The 18,744-nt window shown below is 51.5% G+C and overlaps 1 protein-coding gene across 1 annotated transcript in view; it reads left to right on the top strand.

The window, feature by feature from the left end:
• Window positions 1-18,744, top strand: part of LOC142002539 (vasoactive intestinal polypeptide receptor 1-like) — an 87,899-nt gene that overhangs the window by 14,682 nt on the left and 54,473 nt on the right. Inside the window, exons 3-5 of the mRNA XM_074978717.1 lie at window positions 13,525-13,632; window positions 14,617-14,720; window positions 15,359-15,456. Coding sequence (XP_074834818.1) covers window positions 13,525-13,632; window positions 14,617-14,720; window positions 15,359-15,456 — 310 coding nt within the window. The remainder of the gene's footprint in view (window positions 1-13,524; window positions 13,633-14,616; window positions 14,721-15,358; window positions 15,457-18,744) is intronic.

The raw sequence follows: 18,744 nt of genomic DNA, 5'->3' as shown, positions 1-18,744 counted from the left end.
TGAAGGCCCTTGTGTAACTCCTGCCTCCATCTGCTGCAGTCGTCTGCTAGTTCTTCCCAGTTGTCCAGCTCGATGTCTACCTCTCTGAGGTCTCTCTTGCAGACATCTTTGTAACGCAACTGGGGGTGTCCGGGAGGTCTTTTGCCAGAGGCTAGCTCACCATATAGGATGTCTTTTGGAATCCTTCCATCGTTCATCCTGTGGACGTGGCCAAGCCAGAGGAGTCGATGCTGCCTGAGGAGGGTGTGCATGGTTGGGATTCCAGCTTGCTCGAGGACGGCAGTGTTGGTCACTCTGTCCTTCCATGATATTCCAAGGATGCGCCTGAGGCAGCGCAAGTGGAAGACGTTCAGCCTCTTTTCCTGGCGGGCATACAGGGTCCAAGTCTCGCTGCCATAAAGGAGGGTGCTGAGGATGCAGGCTCTGTAGACTTGCATTTTGGTGTGAGTGTACAGCTTGTTGTTATTCCACACTCTCTTGCTGAGTCTGGACAGAGTTGTGGCTGCTTTTCCGAGCCTCCTATTTAGCTCAGTGTCCAACGACAGGGTGTCAGTGATGGTGGACCCGAGGTAAACGAACTCGTGGACAACCTCTAACGTATAGTTGTCAATGCTGATTGATGGGGGAGTTCCCTGCCAGAGCCTCAGTACCCCTCGCAAGCACACATATATATATACCATTGTAAGAAGCAGTTCTGTTGTTGCAGGATAAGTTAGAGTTTATACCATGGCTGGCCGTACGCTAGAAGACTGGTGTAAGGAGTTGAGTATTGATCCTAGAAACTGTCTGTTAGTTTTAGGGATACCTGAGGGTATGGAAGATGGCCCAATTGAGGCCCTTCTAACAAAAGCCATTGATTCTCTAACGGGGTGTCCCATACGGGGGCATAGACCTCAAGTAGACGACAAAGCATTTGTGGTGCTATGTGAATTGCCAGTAGCTGTGGACTCTTTGCAGATCCCTAGTGAGATAAAGATTCCCACTGGCACCTTGAAAGTTGTGATCGCCAAGGCCTTTGCAACAGGCCCCGCGTCACATGCCAGATCTGAGGAGAAGATGACAGCCTTCTTGGCACAGGAAGGAAAGACTATGGCAGACGTGTCGAGTCTACTGAGTGCTGAACCATTGGCAGCTGGCCCTTCTATGGATGTATGGGCCAAAGCTTGGGGACAAGCATTGGAGAAGGTCCTGCGACCTCATCATAAGTCTCATTCATACCGTAAGGTTACGCTTATTTTCTTCCCCAATACCAGGGGAAGAAGTGTTTGAACCCTGGTTAGAACATACCACTGAAATGCTCCAAGAGTGGGCAGTACCTGAAGCCAAGAAGAGAAGGCGACTGATAGAGAGTCTCCGGGGTCCCGCGCTGGATGTCATTCGCACGGTGAAGCTGGGTAATCTGGAGGCTAGTGCAAATGACTGCTTAGAAGCTCTCAATCATGCTTTTGGGAGGACTGAAGATTCGGAGGAAGCTTATTGCAAATTCCTGAGTACCAAACAACAGAGGGGTGAAAAGTTGTCAACAGAGGTTGGAGAAACTACTGCAGAGAGTTGTCTTGCATGGAGCCATCACAGCGGAGCAAATGGATCGAACTCGAGTGTCCCAAATTGTGAGGGGAGCACAATACCAGCACCCAATCCTATTCCACCTTCGGTTAAGGGAACGACTGGTGGCCCCACCCAGCTATTCGCGATTGATTAGAGAGATCCCAGAAGAGGAAGAAAGGCAGGCCACCAGTGACAGCGGGGGCACTCAACCAGCCAATCATGGCAGTATGGCCCCCCCTGCAACCCCCCAAAACATTGAAGGTGAACAGTGGAGAGGAGCTCACCCAGAAGGTGCAAGACCTGATGATGCAGGTGGACGAACTGAGGGGTGCTGTAGGTTCAGCCTGCGCACCAGGGAGTGGTGAACAGCTAGCAGCAGTGGTCCATAAGACTGGGCTCAGGACCGCTACTTCTGCAGGCCGTCCAAGTATAGGATCCTCCTTCTGCTACAAATGTGGTCAGGAAGGACACACTGCAGCAAGATGTCAAACTAAGGAAAATCCAACACTTGTGTACCAAAAGCTGAGGGTCACCTGGGAAAAGGCTACAGGGTTTGGGAAAGGAGCTGCCCACACCCTTGGGAATTGAAGGCTCCCCTAGAAGAGACAAACCCCTTTACCAAGATACCATCCTCATATACAGTAGAACTAAGTCTCTTGCTGGGGCTCTTGGCCCTTTACCCCACACACAGTTACAGGGTGTACCTCCCATTGTGCAGTCCCAAACCTAGAGCCCACAGGTACATCACCAGGGCAGTACTAGCTATCCACTTGTCTGCAGCCTCCCCTTGCTGCCAGCAGCCACTGTCCACCACCACTCCTACCAGCTGCTGCTCCCAACCCCACTGCTTAGAATCACCCTAGCCGTGTCTACACGTGCACGCTACTTCGAAGTAGCGGCACTAACTTCGAAATAGCGCCCGTCACGGCTACACGTGTTGGGCGCTATTTCGATGTTAACATCGACGTTAGGCAGCGAGACGTCGAAGTCGCTAATCCCATGAGGGGATGGTAAGAGCGCTCTACTTCGACGTTCAACGTCGAAGTAGGGAACGTGTAGTTGTTGCGCGTCCCGCAACATTGAAATTGCGGGGTGCTCCATGGCGGCCATCAGCTGAGGGGTTGAGAGACGCTGTCTCTCCAGCCCCTGCGGGGCTCTATGGTCACCATGTGCAGCAGCCCTTAGCCCAGGGTTTCTGGCTGCTGCTGCTGCAGCTGGGGATCCATGCTGCACGCACAGGGTCTGCAACCAGTTGTCGGCTCTGTGGATCTTGTGCTGTTTAGTGCAAGTGTGTCTGGGAGGGGCCCTTTAAGGGAGCGGCTTGCTGTTGAGTCCGCCTGTGACCCTGTCTGCAGCTGTGCCTGGCACCCTTATTTCGCTGTGTGCTACTTTGGCGTGTAGACGTACCCTCGCAGCGCCTATTTCGATGTGGTGCTGCGCAACATCGATGTTCAACATCAACGTTGCCAGCCCTGGAGGACATGTAGGCTACGTCTACACGTGCCCCAAACTTCGAAATGGCCATGCAAATGGCCATTTCGAAGTTTACTAATGAAGCGCTGGAATGCATATTCAGCGCTTCATTAGCATGCGGGCGGCAGCCGTGCTTCGAAATTGACGCTCCTTGCCGCCGCGCGGCGCGTCCAGACAGGGCTCGTTTTCGAAAGGACGCCGCCTACTTCAAAGTCCCCTTATTGCCATGAGCTCATCTGCAAGTGTCTGGGAAAGTATCTCCCAGAGGTCATCTGCATAAGAATGCAAAGGGCTGCAGGTGTAATACTGAGGCTGGGAGGAATGTGTCTCCCAGAGATTATTTGCATGAGAATGCAAAGGTGTGCATGTGTGATACCTTTCAAGCAAAGCCTAATGGGTAGCAAGTAAGCCATAAGATTTGGTCTATTGTAAACATGTAGCTGTAAAATCACAATTTAAGCTGACACTTAGTGTGGGAGTTGTGAGATCTCACCAATACTCTGGGTTGTTGTGGGGGACAGGGCAGTCACCATAGCTGGCATAAGACATTGATTACACAGGGCTTCCTGGTTTAAAGCATTGTAAAGAAACAGAAGAGTAATACTAGTTAATCAAGTTTGCTGAGTGTTTTGACCCTGTTTGTTCTTTGGCCATCTAATTCTAAAACTGGCTTGAACAAGTTTTCCTATTTGTTGACAGATAGATCGGGACACTACGGTGTTTGTGAAACTGCACACTAGACACATCAAGAGTTGAAATCACAGAGTAGCTACTGAGGTGTGATAAAGCTGAAATCACAGGGTTCTGACTCAGGGGCTATGTCTACACTTGAAGCCTACTTCAAAATAACCTATTTCCAGGTAGAGACATTGAAATAGGCTATTTCGATGAATAACGTCTACGGCTGTGTCTACAAGTGCCCCAAACTTCGAAATGGCCATGCAAATGGCCATTTCGAAGTTTACTAATGAAGTGCTGAAATGCATATTCAGTGCTTCATTAGCATGCGGGCTGCAGCCGCGCTTCGAAATTGACGTGCCTTGCCGCCGCGTGGCACGTCCAGACGGGGCTCCTTTTCGAAAGCGCCCCGCCTATTTCGAAGTCCCCTTATTCCCATCAGCTCATGGGAATAAGGGGACTTCGAAGTAGGTGGCTTCCTTTCGAAAAGGAGCCCCGTCTGGACGCGCCACGCGGCGGCAAGGCACGTCAATTCGAAGCGCGGCTGCCGCCCGCATGCTAATGAAGCACTGAATATGCATTTCAGCACTTCATTAGTAAACTTCAAAATGGCCATTTGCATGGCCATTTCGAAGTTTGGGGCACTTGTAGACATGGCCATAGAGTGTGTGAGACTCGGCCAGAGGGCTGGATCACCAAAGACCCACCAGAAATGCCTGGACTTGGATGAACATAAGAGGGGCCCCATTGACAATGGTATCTGGTATTCTAGTACAGGAAGGAGCTGGGCAGCCCTCAGTGGGGAAAGAACAGGTTAAGATTTATTTAGAGAAGCTAGACACACACAAAGCCACGGGTACAGACCGTCTTTCCTTTCTTAAACATGGGCACGACATTTGCCTTTTTCCAGTCATCCAGGACCTCTCTCAGTCTCCGTACGTTTTCAAAGATAATGGCCAAAGGCTCTGCAATGACATCTGCCAATTCCTTCAGCACCCTTGGATGCATTGAATCCGGACCCATGGATTTGTGTGTGTCTAGCTTTTCTAAATAGCCCTTAACCTGTTCTTTCCCCACTGAGGGCTGCCCATCGCCTTCCCATACTGCATTACCTAGTGCCATAGTCAGGGAGCTGACCTTGGCCATGAAGACTGAGGCAAAAAAAAGCATTCAGTATTTCAGCCATTCCCACATTATCTGTCACCAGGTTACCTCCCTCATCCGGTAACAGCCCCACCCTCCCTGATAACCTTTGTATTGTTAAAATACCTGTAGAAGCCCTTCTTGTTACCCTTCACGTTCCTTGCTAGCTGTAGTGCCAATTGTGCTTTTGCTTTCTTGATTACCCCCGCCCTGGCATTCTCCAGCTGTATATTCATACTCCTCCTTAGTCATCTGTCCAAGTTTCCACTTCTTATACACATCCTTTTTGAGTTTAAGCTCGCCAAGGATCTCCCTGGTAAGCCCAGCTGGTTGCCTTCCATATTTGCTTTTCTTACTGCACACTAGGATGGGTTGTTCCTGTGCCTTCAGTAAGACTTCTTTAAAATACTGCCAGTTCCCCTGAATGCCATTCCCCTTCATATGAGCTTCCCAGGGTATCCTGCCCATCAGTTCTCTCAGGAAGTTGAAGTCTGGTCTTCTGAAATCAAGGGTCTGTATTTTACTACTCACCTTTTTTCCTGTTGTCAGGATCCGGAAACGTAGTTATGTAACCCTTCTGTTAATGCCAGATGCCTGCCGGAAGGGCCGGGTTCAACTCTTGTGGGGTTTTCCTGTCAAGGATACAACCAGCTGGCTCGAGCCCCCACCCAGTGGCGTGGGACAATTTCACCCCCGTGCTGGGTGCCTGTAAGGTGGTTCTCCCCCCCCTTTTCAAGCCCAGAGTCTGAGATAGAAATGGCTTGTTTAATGACCATAACCTACCCCAAGGTTACAGCGACAGATGCAGTATATCTAAGCAAAGAAGAGACAAACCCCCTTCACCCAGATACCATCCCCATATGCAGTAGAACCCAGTCTCTTGCTGGGGCTCTTGGCCCTTTACCCCACACACAGTTACAGGATGTACCTTCTGCGGTGCAGTCCCAAACCCAAAGCCCGTAGATACATCAGCAGGGCAGTACTAGCTGTCCACTTGTCTGCTGCCTCCCCTTGCTACCACCAGCTGTTCACCACCACTCACTGTCATCACTCCCAACCCCACTGCTTGGGATCACCCTAAGGCAAAACCCTGTGATTTCAGCTCTGTCTGGCCTGAGCTGTCACTCTCTGATGTCCGCTCCTGGCATCTCTCATATGGGGTTTCACAAACATCCTAGTATCCAGCTCTACCTTTCAACAGGTGGGGAGAGTTAGTTAAGTCAGGCTTATAGCTACATGGCCAAGGCATAGGCAAGGCCATGGCACTCAGCGAGCTGGCTCAACCAGTGCCCCTCCCCTTTTTTCTCACAATGCTTTAAACCAGGGAGCCCTGTGCAATCAATGTCTTATGCAGCTAAGGCAACTGCCCTGTCCCCCACAACAACCCAGAGCATTGGTGAGATCTCACAACTCCCGCATTAAGTGTCAGCTTAAATTGTGATTTTACAACTACATGTTTACAATAGACCAAATCTCATGGCTTACTTGCTACCCATTAGGCTTTGCCTGAAAAGGTATCACACATGCCGCCCTTTGCATTCTTATGCAAATGATCTCTGGGAGACACACTCCCCCCAGCCTTCAGCAGCATTGCGTTCTCCTTCTGCCACATTCCCTACATCCTCCCCCCCGCTGAGAATTTGACGTCCCGGCAAAACACTGTTTCGATTATAACATCCACATGAATTCCCCTCTAATGGCCTGAGAAAGCTTACTATGGCTTCTACAAGTCTGTGTGCCAGATGTGTTACATCCTCCCCAACTACTCCAGGTGCCTCATAAGTTAGTCAGTTTATGGGCTTTATGGCTCTATTTTGCCTATTGAGGATGGGGATAACAGGGGTCTTGCTGTCAGACAATCCTTGACTAGTGAAGGCTACAAGCCTATGTTTGCTGTCCACATCTTGGTATGACACTGCCCCTAACCCTTCCAAACTGGTATCTGGATGCAAGATAAAGGGTTTGTTTGGGTCAACAAACACTAGGACTGGAGCATGAGTTAGGCAGTTAATGATCTTTTGAAAAGTTTTCTCACATCTCTCATCCCACTGCAATCCAAAAGGTTCTAGAGGACCATGGCGCTTTTGCCCTGGAAGTCTTGAGGGCTCCCTCTTAGCCTTGCTCTTGTTGAGCGGGTATCGGCGAGTGAGATCATTCAAAGGCTTGATAATGGACGCATAATGTTCCACAAATCTACAGTAATATCCACTAAATCCAAGAAAGGTTTTAAGCTCTCGGTAATTGTTAGGACGTGGCCATGTGACAAGTGCCTCTATTTTGTCTGGATCAGTACTCACACCTTCCTGGGACACAATGTGACCCACATACTTCACCGATGTTCTACAAAACTGGCATTTGTCAATAGAAAGTTTCAACCCATAGTCCTCCACCCGGTCAAGGCCCTTAAGAAGTCTTTCTTCATGTTCCTCCAATGTTCTTCCGAATACGATCAGGTCATCCAAGTAAACCAAGACTTGCAATAGGTTCATGTCTCCCACAACTTTCTCAATAAGATGCTGGAATGTGGCTGGTGCCCCGGAAATCCCTCGCGGCATGCATTCAAACTGGTAGAACCCTAATGGGCAGATGAAGGCTGTCTCCTCTTTATATTCTGCCCCCAGAGGAATCTGATAGTATCCACTTCGAAGGTCTAAAACTGAGAACCACTGGCTTCCTAGCAGGCAGTCTAAGGCATCTTGGATCCGAGGCATAGTGTACTGGTCAGTCACCGTACGGCTGTTTAGGGGGCGGTAATCAATACACATCCAGATTTTTCCATTCTTTTTACGGACCACAACAATGGGTGAAGCATATGGGCTGCGGGACTCTGTAATGATGCCATTCTCTGCCAGCTCTTGAAGATGCCATCGCACATCTTCCATCTCAGAAAGGGCGATCTTCCTAGATCTCTCCCGGAAGGGTCGAGAATCATGCAGCCTGATGTTATGTTCAACCCCTTTTGCACATCCCACATCCCACTCATGCAGTGATAATACCTTTGTTCTCTTGCAAAGCTTTTCCCTTAACCGCGTCTTCCATTCCTCAGACAGTGGTGAATCTCCAAAGTCAAATTTTTCTGGATCTATCGTTGGGGCCGGAGTACCACACTGGGGCTTTACCACTGCATCAGGCTCAAAAAGGTTTGCTGTCTTTTGGCCTCGCTTTATAACAATATCACGACTCGTCTCATTAGCGATTAGTATAGTCACCTCTTCCTGTGCTTCAGCAGGTAAGGCTATAACCCCACTGGGAACCAACACTCCTTCAGGAAGGCCTCCGTCAGCTGGTTGCTCTACCATAGCTAGAGTCCCTCCGCTGCTCTTTAGCCAGGTACTCCTAGTGAGCACCTCTTGCTCTGTCCTTGCAGGCACTACTATGGGAGTTGTGCCCGCATACCTCAGGGCACCCATTGGTAGTTCAGGCAACTCCTGTTTAGAATCCTCAATTTTCTTGTAGGCTTCAGCACAAAGTGCATGAATCATCAGGGTGCTCAGGTATTGGTCCCCGGCCCGTCGTCTGCAGTATTCTGCCAGTACTTTAAAGAGACTGGAGTTGGTCCCTGTTAGCACCGACACATCAGTGATCCCCTTGGGGTCGGGGCATATTAAGGCAACTGTGTCCACCTCTTCTCTTACCCCCGCCACTTCTTCTGGGAACTCTAGGTGCACTATGATATATCCCGCATAGGGGTATTCATTCATGCTGAGTCCACACAGGCCGAGACCCGTCAGTGGCTGGATAGGTAGGTGCCCAAGCCTTTGTTGATAGAATGACTGGAATATGATCGTCACTTGAGATCCTGTATCAAGTACGGCTCTACATTCCACCCCTTCTACCTTCACATTGACTTCTGCTCTGGGCCCTGTTAGTCCTTGTGGGAAGGCCGTGGGTCTGTCTCTTCTAAGGGAGCCTTCAATTCCAGAGGGTGTGTGTGGTTCCTTTCCCCAAACCCTGGAGCCATTTCCTGACTTTTCCCAGGTGACCCTCAGCTTTTGGTACACCAGTGTAGGATTTTCTCTATTTCGACATCTTGCTGCAGTGTGTCCTTCCTGACCACATTTGTAGCAGAAGAATGATCCTATACTTGGCTGACCTGTAGAAGTAGTGGTCCTGAGCCCAGTCGTATGGACCACTGCTGCTAGCTGTTCACCACTCTCTGGTGACCGGGCTGGACCTACAGTGCCCCTCAGTTCGTCCACCTGCACCATCAGGTCTTGCACCTTCTGGGTGAGCTCCTCTCCACTGTTCACCATCAAGGTTGTGGGGGGTTGCGAGAGGGCCGTACTGCCATGTTTGGACGGTTGTGCCCCAACTCTCACTGGTGGCCTGCCTTTCTTCCTCTTCTCGGATCTCTCTAATCAATCGCGAATAGCTGGGTGTGGCCACCAGTCGTTCCCTTAACCGAAGGTAGAATAGGATTGGGTGCTGGTATTGCGCTTCCCTCACAATGTGGGACACTCGAGTTCGATCCATTTGTTCCGCTGTGATGGCTCCATGCAAGACAACTCTCTGCAGTAGTTTCTCCAACCTCTGAACATAGGTTGACAACTTTTCACCCTTCTGTTGTCTGGTACTCAGGAACTTGCAATAAACTTCCTCCGAATCTTCAATCCTCCCAAAAGCATGAGTGAGAGCTTCTAAGCAGTCATTTGCACTAGCCTCCGGATCACCCAGCTTCACCGTGCGAATGACATCCAGCGCGGGACCCCGGAGACTCTCTATCAGTCGCCTTCTCTTCTCAGCTTCAGGTACTGCCCACTCTCGGAGCATTTCAGTGGTATGTTCTAACCAGGGTTCAAACGCTTCTTCCCCGGGTATTGGGACTGCACCACCAGAAAATAAGCATAACTTACGGTATGAACTAGACTCATGATGAGGTCGCAGGACCTTCTCTAATGTTTGTCCCAAAGCTTTGGCCCATACATCCATAGAAGGGCCAGGGGCCAATGGTTCAGCACTCAGTAGACTCGACACGTCTGCCATAGTCTTTCCTTCCTGTGCCAAGAAGGCTGTCATCTTCTCCTCAAATACTGCATGTGAGGCAGGGCCTGTTGCAAAGGCCTTGGCGATCACAACTTTCAAGGTGCCAGTGGGAATCTTTATCTCACTTGGGATCTGCAAAGAGTCCACAGCTACCGCCAATTCACATAGCATCACAAATGCTTTGTCGTCTACTTGAGGTCTACGCCCCTGTATGCGACACTTCGTTAGAGACTCAATGGCTTTTGTTAGAAGGGCCTCAATTGGGCCATCTTCCATACCCTCAGGTATCCCTAAAACTAATAGACAATTTCAAGGATCGATACTCAACTCCTCACACCAGTCTTCTAGCATACAGCCAGCCATGGTATAAACTCTAACTTATCCTGCAACAACAGAACTGCTTCTTACAATGTTATATATATATATGTGTGTGCTTGCGAGGGGTACTACCCAGCAAAAGACATCCCTGACAAGCCCCCACTTACGTAACCCTTCTGTTAATGCCAGATGCCTGCCAGAAGGGCTGGGTTCAACTCTTGTGGGATTTTCCTGTCAAGGATACAACCAACCGGCTCGAGCCCCCACCCAGTGGCCTGGGACAATTTCACCCCCATGCTGGGTGCCTGTAAGGCGGTTCTCCCCCTGCCTCGCAAGCACAGAGTCTGAGATAGAAATGGCTTGTTTAATGACCATAACTTACCCCAAGGTTACAGCGACAGATGCAGTATATCTAAGCAAAGAAGAGACAAACCCCCTTCACCCAGATACCATCCCCATATGCAGTAGAACCCGGTCTCTTGCTGGGAGCTCTTGGCCCTTTACCCCACACACAGTTACAGGATGTACCTTCTGGGCTGCGTCTACACGTGTCCCAAACTTCGAAATGGCCACGCAAATGGCCATTTCGAAGTTTACTAATGAAGCGCTGAAATGCATATTCAGCGCTTCATTAGCATGCGGGCGGCAGCGGCGCTTCGAAATTGACGTGGCTCGCCGCGCGCTGGTGCGTCCAGACGGGGCTCCTTTTCGAAAGGCCCCCGCCTACTTCGAAGTCCCCTTATTCCCATGAGCTCATGGGAATAAGGGGACTTCGAAGTAGGCGGCTTCCTTTTCTCCCCTGCCTGTCCTTCCTGAACACTTTATACCCTTCCATTACCGTGCTCCAGTTATGGGAGTCATCCCACCAAATCTCTGTTATTCCAACCACCTCATACTTCTTTGTCTGTGCCCGAGCCTCTAATTCCTCCTGTTTGTTTCCCAGGCTTCTTGTATTTGTGTACAAACACCTTAGATAAGAAGCTGATTGGCCCACTTTCTCCTTTGGAGCGAGTGGTCCTCCTTTGTTGTACCTTCTTCCTTCCCCACTTACCTCAGCGTTTGTGCCACCGTCCCCTGACTAACCTAGTTTAACGTCTTCTTCGCTTGGTTTGTAAGCCACCTCTCCCATCCTCCAGCAGGGGCCTGTCCTGGCTTCTGCCATGGTGCAGTGGCCTGGGCTGCCTGGCCCTGAGCCTGGGGTGGCCTGTCCCCCACCTTTCTGCAGCCCTGGCGCTGCCACGGTGGGGAGACATGCTCTTACCCCACTCCCACAGCCCAGGTGCCGCACAGTGTGAGAGCTGGAGAAGCCCTCTCTCCTCGCAGTAGACCTGGAGCACTTTCCTTCCCTCCCGAACCTGGCTCCACCCCATGGCCTGGAGCACCAGCCAGACCCTTAGATCCCAATTCCCTGCCCATGCCTAAGCCTCCCCCGACACTGCCAGCTCCTCGCTCCCCTGCTACATGAAGCTTGTTATGTGCACTGTTGTGCAGGCGATGGGTCACAGATCACCTCCGCATCAGCGCACATAACAAAATTACTTCTGTTCAGGGGTGGGAAAAATGAGGGGACACTGGTCAGCCTGCGCTTAGAAAGACGACATCCTGCTAACCCAGCGAGATCTCCTTCCCAGAGGGAAAGGTCACTGGGTTGGTGGCTGAGGGAATGCAGTGGACATAATCTATCTGGACTTCAGCCAGGCTTTAGATCCTGTTCCACATGACAGTCTGAGAAATCAGCTGGAGAACTACAAGTTTGGCAGAACTACCATGAAGTGGCTCCATAACTGGTTAAACAACTTCAACCCAAAAGTAGCTATTAATGGAGTGAAGTCACGCTGGAAGGAGGTCTCAAGTGGGGTTCCACAGAGATCTGTTCTGGGACCAGGCTTAAACATCTTCATTAAAGCCTTGGATGTAGGTGTAGAGAGCAGAAGGATCTAATCTGCAGACGGGGCAGAGCTGGCGGGGACGGCCAGCACCTTGGAGGACAGAGCTAAAATTCAAAGGATCTTGAAAAACTGGAGAATTGGGCTATAGACAACAAAATCAAACTCAACAAAGACACATGAAAGGTGCTACGTTTACAGAAGAAACTACCCACACAAATACAGAATGGGGGTAAGTGGCTTGGCAGCAGTCTGCTGAGAAGGGGCTGGGAGTTTGGCTGTCTCAAGCATCAACATGAGTCCACAGAGTGATGTGGTTGCCAAAAAAGGCAAGTGCAATTATTTGGCGGGGTGGGAAGGGGAGGGATTTGCATTAACAGAGGCACAGCCTGTAAGTCATGGGAGGTGACCATCCCACTCTGCTCAGCACTGGTCAGCTCTCAGCTGGAGAGCTGTGTTTAATTTGGGTCACAAATGTGCCGAAGTGATGTAGAGAAACTGGAAATATGCAACATATGGTTAGGTCGTTATACACAGGTCATTTAGACCTGTGTATAACAGGGTGTGTAATGGGGGCTATGTCGAGCGACCTAGGGGATGACGGAGCCCCCTTGCCGTCAACTGAGTCGCGTCCATTGTCATGGCGTGTGCATGTACCAATGTAAACTGTTGCGTCGTATTGGAGACTCATGAGGGGGTTGGACTCAGCTTCCTGGCTGCAAAGGCAGCTGTTTCCACTCCAGAGCCGACGTCTGCAGGAATGCATGCGGCAGTGGAAGGCGTGGGTGCCTCAGTTCTGGTAGTCCTGCCTCTGCCACTGAGTGGCGCTGTGGCATTGGGACAGTCCCTTAAGACTCTGTGTTGCCATTGGTGCAGTAGGGGACAATACTTGCCTATTGCGCTGGGTGGGCTAACTGGCTGATTACCTGATGTCTGTCAGTGGCTGCGTGACCCCAACAGTGTCAGACCTTAAGAAGAGAAACTCCTGCTCGCTTCAGCAGAGTTGACCCATTGGCCTCAGGGGTTTTGTCTGCTTACCTGCAGATTTAAGAGCTCTCCTCGGATGGGTGACCGAGGCCCTCCGCTGCACACCCCCTGCCCTGCGTGCAGCCGAATCCCATGGTGGGGCAGGCAGTGGCGCAGCTGAGGAAGGTGCCGTAGGGCTCAAACCTTTACAGAGGAGCTTGCTGCAGAGCTGCTGTTCTCCTCTCCCAGAGCATCTGCACCTCGGCGTCGAGAGATGGGCAGCGCTGCGTCTGCCGCTGCCTTGCCGGGTTTATTTCTAACGCTCGGGTCTGGGGCAAACGGTCTCCTTTCCTGACGGGCAGCGAGTCAGTCTGGGATGCGGGAGAAGGCAGTTGTGGGTGGGGGAGGGTGGCAGCTGAGGAGGAGACCCCCCTCTCTTGGGGGTGACTTGCCTGACCCCATCAAATGATGGCTGCTGCTGTCCAGAGAGCACATGGCGCCCGATGCTAATGTTGTCCTTGGTTCCTAGGCTGCCTGACGGAGTGGGACGGTGTCAGCTGCTGGCCGGCGGCGCCAATGGGCCAGTCCCGAGCTGTGCCCTGTCCAGAGATCCTTCAGATATTCAAGAAATCGGCAGGTGCGGTGCTGAGCCCCACAGCCTCTAGCAAAGGGGCTGGTCCCCCTTGCAGCCACCGTGCTGGGGGCTCTGTGCTCAGTGGGCCTTGCCGGGGGGCGGAGACGACAGCTGGGGTGACCCGTCTTCAGCAAAGAGTAAATGTGCCCGAGGCTGCCCTTTATAGGACTCTGCAGCGAATGGTGGGGGGGGGGGGGCGGGGCGGGAGGAATAATATTTGTTCGCTTTGGCTGTTCCCGTTTCAGACAGAACAAAGCCTTTTGTTCAGGCCCAGCCCAAACTGGTTCTAGCAGAGGCTGTACCTGCAGCCTGTGGGGAGAGTGGGGACTTCCCCAGGAATCACCCCCCACTCCTTCCACAGCAGAGACACAGCCTGTGCGCCCCTCCTGCATCCCTCACCCAGTCAGGTGCCACCTCCCCTCTGCGCTCAGGCTAACGCAGGGTCCGCAGAGGGCGTTGCGGACAGAGTCACCCCTTGGAGGCAATTCATGGGCTCTTGGGGGAGCTGGACACTCGCAGTGGCCGATGGACAGGCTGAAGCTGGGGCGGGCCTAGCAGTGCCAGCCCAGCTCCCTGCCCCATCCGCGCAGCTCTCTCCGGTTCCACCCCTCCTTATAGGGGCGCGGCCGAAGGAGGTCACCAGACACCGCTGTCACAGAGCGAGCTGGGGCGGGGAGCTCTGATGTACAGGTCACCAGACAGCAAAGCTCCTGGGCTTCCCCCAGCCCGCAGGGATGCCCACCCCACCTGACACATGCAGCGTGGCTCTCTGGTGTACTGGGCGTGCCCCTCAGAGCACGTACCTGGGGCAGCATTAGTGCCTAGGGTTCCATTCCTCGGGCACGGCGGCGAAGCAGAAAGGCTCATCTCAGCCTCCTCGAACAGCGCCCCGACATGGTGGTGTCCCCTCGGGGCGGGGCAGAGGGCTGGGGTGTGGGCATGGAAACAGGGACAAGGCCCTTTTCAGAGCTCCACTTTGCCCTGCAGCTTTGATACGCCGGAACTGCACAGAGTCTGGCTGGAGCAGGCACAGCCCCCCCTACCACCAGGCCTGCCAGCTGGAGGGCAGCAATACGGAGCCAGAAGCCAAGGCAAGAGAGGCGGGGGTGCTGGGGCGTGGGGCGGGGCCTGTTGGAGGGGGTGCAGGCTCCCAGCGGTGCTTACCACGGCTCTAGGAAGCAGTCATCATGCCCTGCAGCTCCTAGCTGGGTGCCTGCTTTGGCCAGGGAAGCTCCAGACATTGCCCCCTGCAGCTGGCATTGCTCTTAGTTCCCAGCCAATGGGAGCTGTGGAGCTGGCCCTCTGGGTGGAGCAACAGTGTAGACCCCCCGCCTCCCAGTCCCTGGCTGAACCATATGCCTAGGGGCTGCTGGGACTGGGTGACACCTCCAGGAGCAGTGCGGCGCCAGGAGAGGCAGGGAGCCCACCTTAGCACCCACAGGACTTTAATGGCCTGGGCAGCAGAGCCGACTCGTACCCCAGTGTCCCTTTTTGCCCAGGTGTTTGGGTGCAAAACCACAAGCCTAAGTGGGCCCAGGCCTCTGGGGCTGGGGTAGGTTGCCAGGGGCTCTTTGGGGCAGGCTGGTCGCCCGCAGCCCTGGTGGATGATGGCATGAGTGCAGCAGGGCCCCCAGTGTGTCAGCAGCACCCCCAGAGAGTCAGTGGTGCACCCAGCTGCATGCACCACTGCCTGGTGAGCTGCCAGCTCAGCTGTGCCTCTCTCCTCCAGGGGACCTACTTTGCCACTGTGAAGGCGCTCTATACCTGTGGCTACTCCGCCTCCCTGGCTGCACTGCTCCTGGCCATCGGCATCTTCTCCTGCTTCAGGTGGGTCTGTGTCCCCCAGAGCACCAGTGCTGCCGGTGGGGTGCAGGAGGCAGTTGTGCCCCCAGCCGCCTGCCAGATCCCACCCAGGTCCCGCTTGCTCATGGCCTTTGGGTTCCAGGTTTGCCGTGAAGAGAGACTGACACCGGCAAGAGCAGGGTCCTTAGCAGGTAGATTTGGGCTCCGGAGGAGAACGTGGGAGGTGCAGGAGATCTGTTTGGACAGGAGACCTCCAATGCTGTGAGCTAATGCTCAGAGGCTGTCGGAGTGCGCAAGATCAGCCCTTCCCCTCCACCCAAAATCTGAGCTCACAGGCTGCCAGGGGCCAGATCCTCCACTGACCTACACTTGGAGGTGTCACTCAGCACCACGTGAAGGTCAGGCAACCTGCAGCATTAGGATCTGGCAGAGGAGCAGCCAGTGCAACCTCACATACAAGTCACGTATGCCCTAGTTAACCCATAACCACCAGGAGCACAGCCAGGCTGGGGCAGGCTGGGCTATGGATCTGGAACTGGGAACGTCTGTTTCTATGGAGACGTGCATGGCTCCTGTTGCTGCCTCCTGGGGAGCCGGCTGAGGTTACCCTGACAGTGCCATGTGCCCATCCCTCAGATCATGTCAGAGATGAAAGACATTCCTGGTTTTCTCACTTCTAGCTGGAGAAGTGAAGCCCATCTGCAAAGTGGCCTCCAGGGGAACAGGTGTGACCCGTACTCTGCAACCTTTATGAGCAATGTTTGACTGAGCCAGCCCCCTGCCTCCCACCCCCCCCGGCCAGCAGCTGTTGTAGCTGTGGGCTAACAGGCTTGCAACCTGCTCCCTGTTGGGACCTTGCCTGGCTGTAGTTATCCTCTCGCTATACAGGCTGAGAGCTCAAGCCCCATGAGACCAAAACTGAAAATTAACACAGCAATTTTTTCCGCTCCCCACTTAGTTATGCCGTGGAATCATTCATAGAATCATAGAAGAGAAGGGCTGGAAGGGACCTCGAGAGGCCATCGAGTCCAGCCCCCTGCCCTCACGGCAGGACCAAGCACTTTCTAGTCCATCCCTGAAAGCCACCTATCGAACCTCTTCTGAAATATCTCCAGTGATGGAGATTCTACCACCTCCCTTGGCAATTCGTTCCAGTGTTTGATCACCCTGACAGTTAGGAACTTTTTCCTAATGTCCAACCTGAACCTCCCCTGTTGCAATTTAAGTCCATTGCCTCTTGTTCTATCCTCGGAGGCCAGGAAGAACAAGTTCCCTCCCTCTGCCTTATGACGCCCTTTTAGATACCTGAAAACTGCTATCATGTCCCCCCTCAGCCTTCTCTTTTCCAAACTAAACAAGCCCAATTCTCTCAGCCTTTCTTCATAGGTCATGTTCTCTAGACCTTTGATCATTCTCGTTGCTCTCCTCTGGACCCTCTCCAATTTCTCCACATCCTTCCTGAACTGCGGTGCCCAGAACTGGACACAATACTCCAGCTGAGGCCTAACCAGCGCAGAGTAGAGCGGGAGAATGACTTCTCGTGTCTTGTTCACAACACACCTGTTAATGCATCCTAGAATCATGTTTGCCTTTTTCGCAACAGCATCACACTGTTGATTCATATTTAGCTTGTGGTCCACTATAACCCCTAGATCCCTTTCTGCTGTACTCATTCCTAGGCAGTCCTTTCCCATTCTGTATGTGTGACACTGATTGTTCCTTCCTAAGTGGAGCACTTTGCATTTGTCCTTATTAAACTTCATCCTGTTTACCTCAGCCCATTTCTCCAGTTTATCCAGATCCTTTTGAATTATGACCCTATCCTCCAAAGAAGTTGCAACCCCTCCCAGCTTGGTATCATCTGCAAACTTAATAAGTGTACTTTCTATGTCAATATCTAAATCGTTAATGAAGATATTGAACAGAACTGGTCCTAAAACAGACCCCTGCGGAACCCCACTAGTTATACTTTTCCAGCAGGATTGAAAACCATTAATAACTACTCTCTGGGTCCAGATACCCAGCCAGTTGTTCACCCACCTTATAGTAGCCCCATCTAAGTTGTGTTTGCATAGTTTATTGATAAGTACATTATGTGAAACCGTGTCAAATGCTTTACTGAAGTCTAGATATACCACATCCACCGCTTCTCCCTTATCCACAAGGCTCATTGTTCTATCAAAGAAAGCTATTAGATTGGTTTGACATGATCTGTTTTTAACAAAACCATGCTGGCTGTTCCCTATCACCTTACCACCTTCCAAATGCTTGCAGATCATTTCTTTAATTACCTGCTCCATTATCTTTCCTGGCACAGAAGTTAAGCTGACTGGCCTGTAGTTTCCCGGGTTATTCTTGTTCTGCTTTTTATAAATGGGTACTATATTTGCCCTTTTCCAGTCTTCTGGAATCTGTCCCGTCTCCCATGATTTTCCAAAAATGATTGCTAAAGGCTCAGATACCTCTTCTATCAGCTCCTTGAGGATTCTAGGATGCATTTCATCAGGCCCTGGTGATTTGCAGACATCTAATTTTTCTAAGTAAATTTTAATTTGTTCTTTTCTTATTTCAACTTCTAAACCTACCCCTTTTTCACTAGCATTCTCTATGTCAGGCATTCCTTCAGACTTCTCAGTGAAGACCGAAACAAAGAAATCATTAAACATCTCTGCCACTTCCAAATTCCCTGTTACTGTTTCTCCCTCCTCACTGACCAATGGCCCTACCCTCTCCTTGGTCTTTCTCTTTCTCTTTCTCTTGGTATTTGTAAAAAGCCTTCTTGTTTCGCTTTATGCTTGTAGCTAGTTTGAGCTCATTTTGTGCCTTAGCCTTTCTAATCTTGCTCCTGCACGCTCGTGTTGTTTGCCTATATTCGTCCTTTGTAATTTGTCCTAGTTTCCATTTCTTATACGATTCCTTTTTATTTTGAGATCATGCAAGATCTCCTGGTTGAGCCAAGGCAGTCTTTTGCCATGTTTTCTATCTTTCCTGCGCAGCGGGATAGCTTGCTTTTGGGCCCTTAATAATGTCCCTTTGAAAAACTGCCAACTCTCCTCAGCAGTTTTTCCCCTCAGTTTAGCTTCCCATGGGACCTTACCTACCAGCTGTCTGAGTTTACCAAAATCTGCCTTCCTGAAATCCATTATCTCTATTGTACTCTTTTCCCTTCTACCCTTCCTGAGAATTGTGAACTCTATGATTTCATGATCACTTTCACCCAAGATGCCTTCCACTTTCAAATTCTCAATAATTTCCTCCCTATTTGTTAAAATTAAATCTAGAACAGCTCCCCCCCGGTAGCTTTTTCAACCT

The sequence above is a fragment of the Carettochelys insculpta genome, chromosome 28 (assembly GCF_033958435.1).
Source record: "Carettochelys insculpta isolate YL-2023 chromosome 28, ASM3395843v1, whole genome shotgun sequence".
Classification (NCBI taxonomy): Eukaryota; Metazoa; Chordata; order Testudines; family Carettochelyidae; genus Carettochelys; species Carettochelys insculpta.
This window is presented reverse-complemented; position numbering and strand designations above follow the sequence as displayed.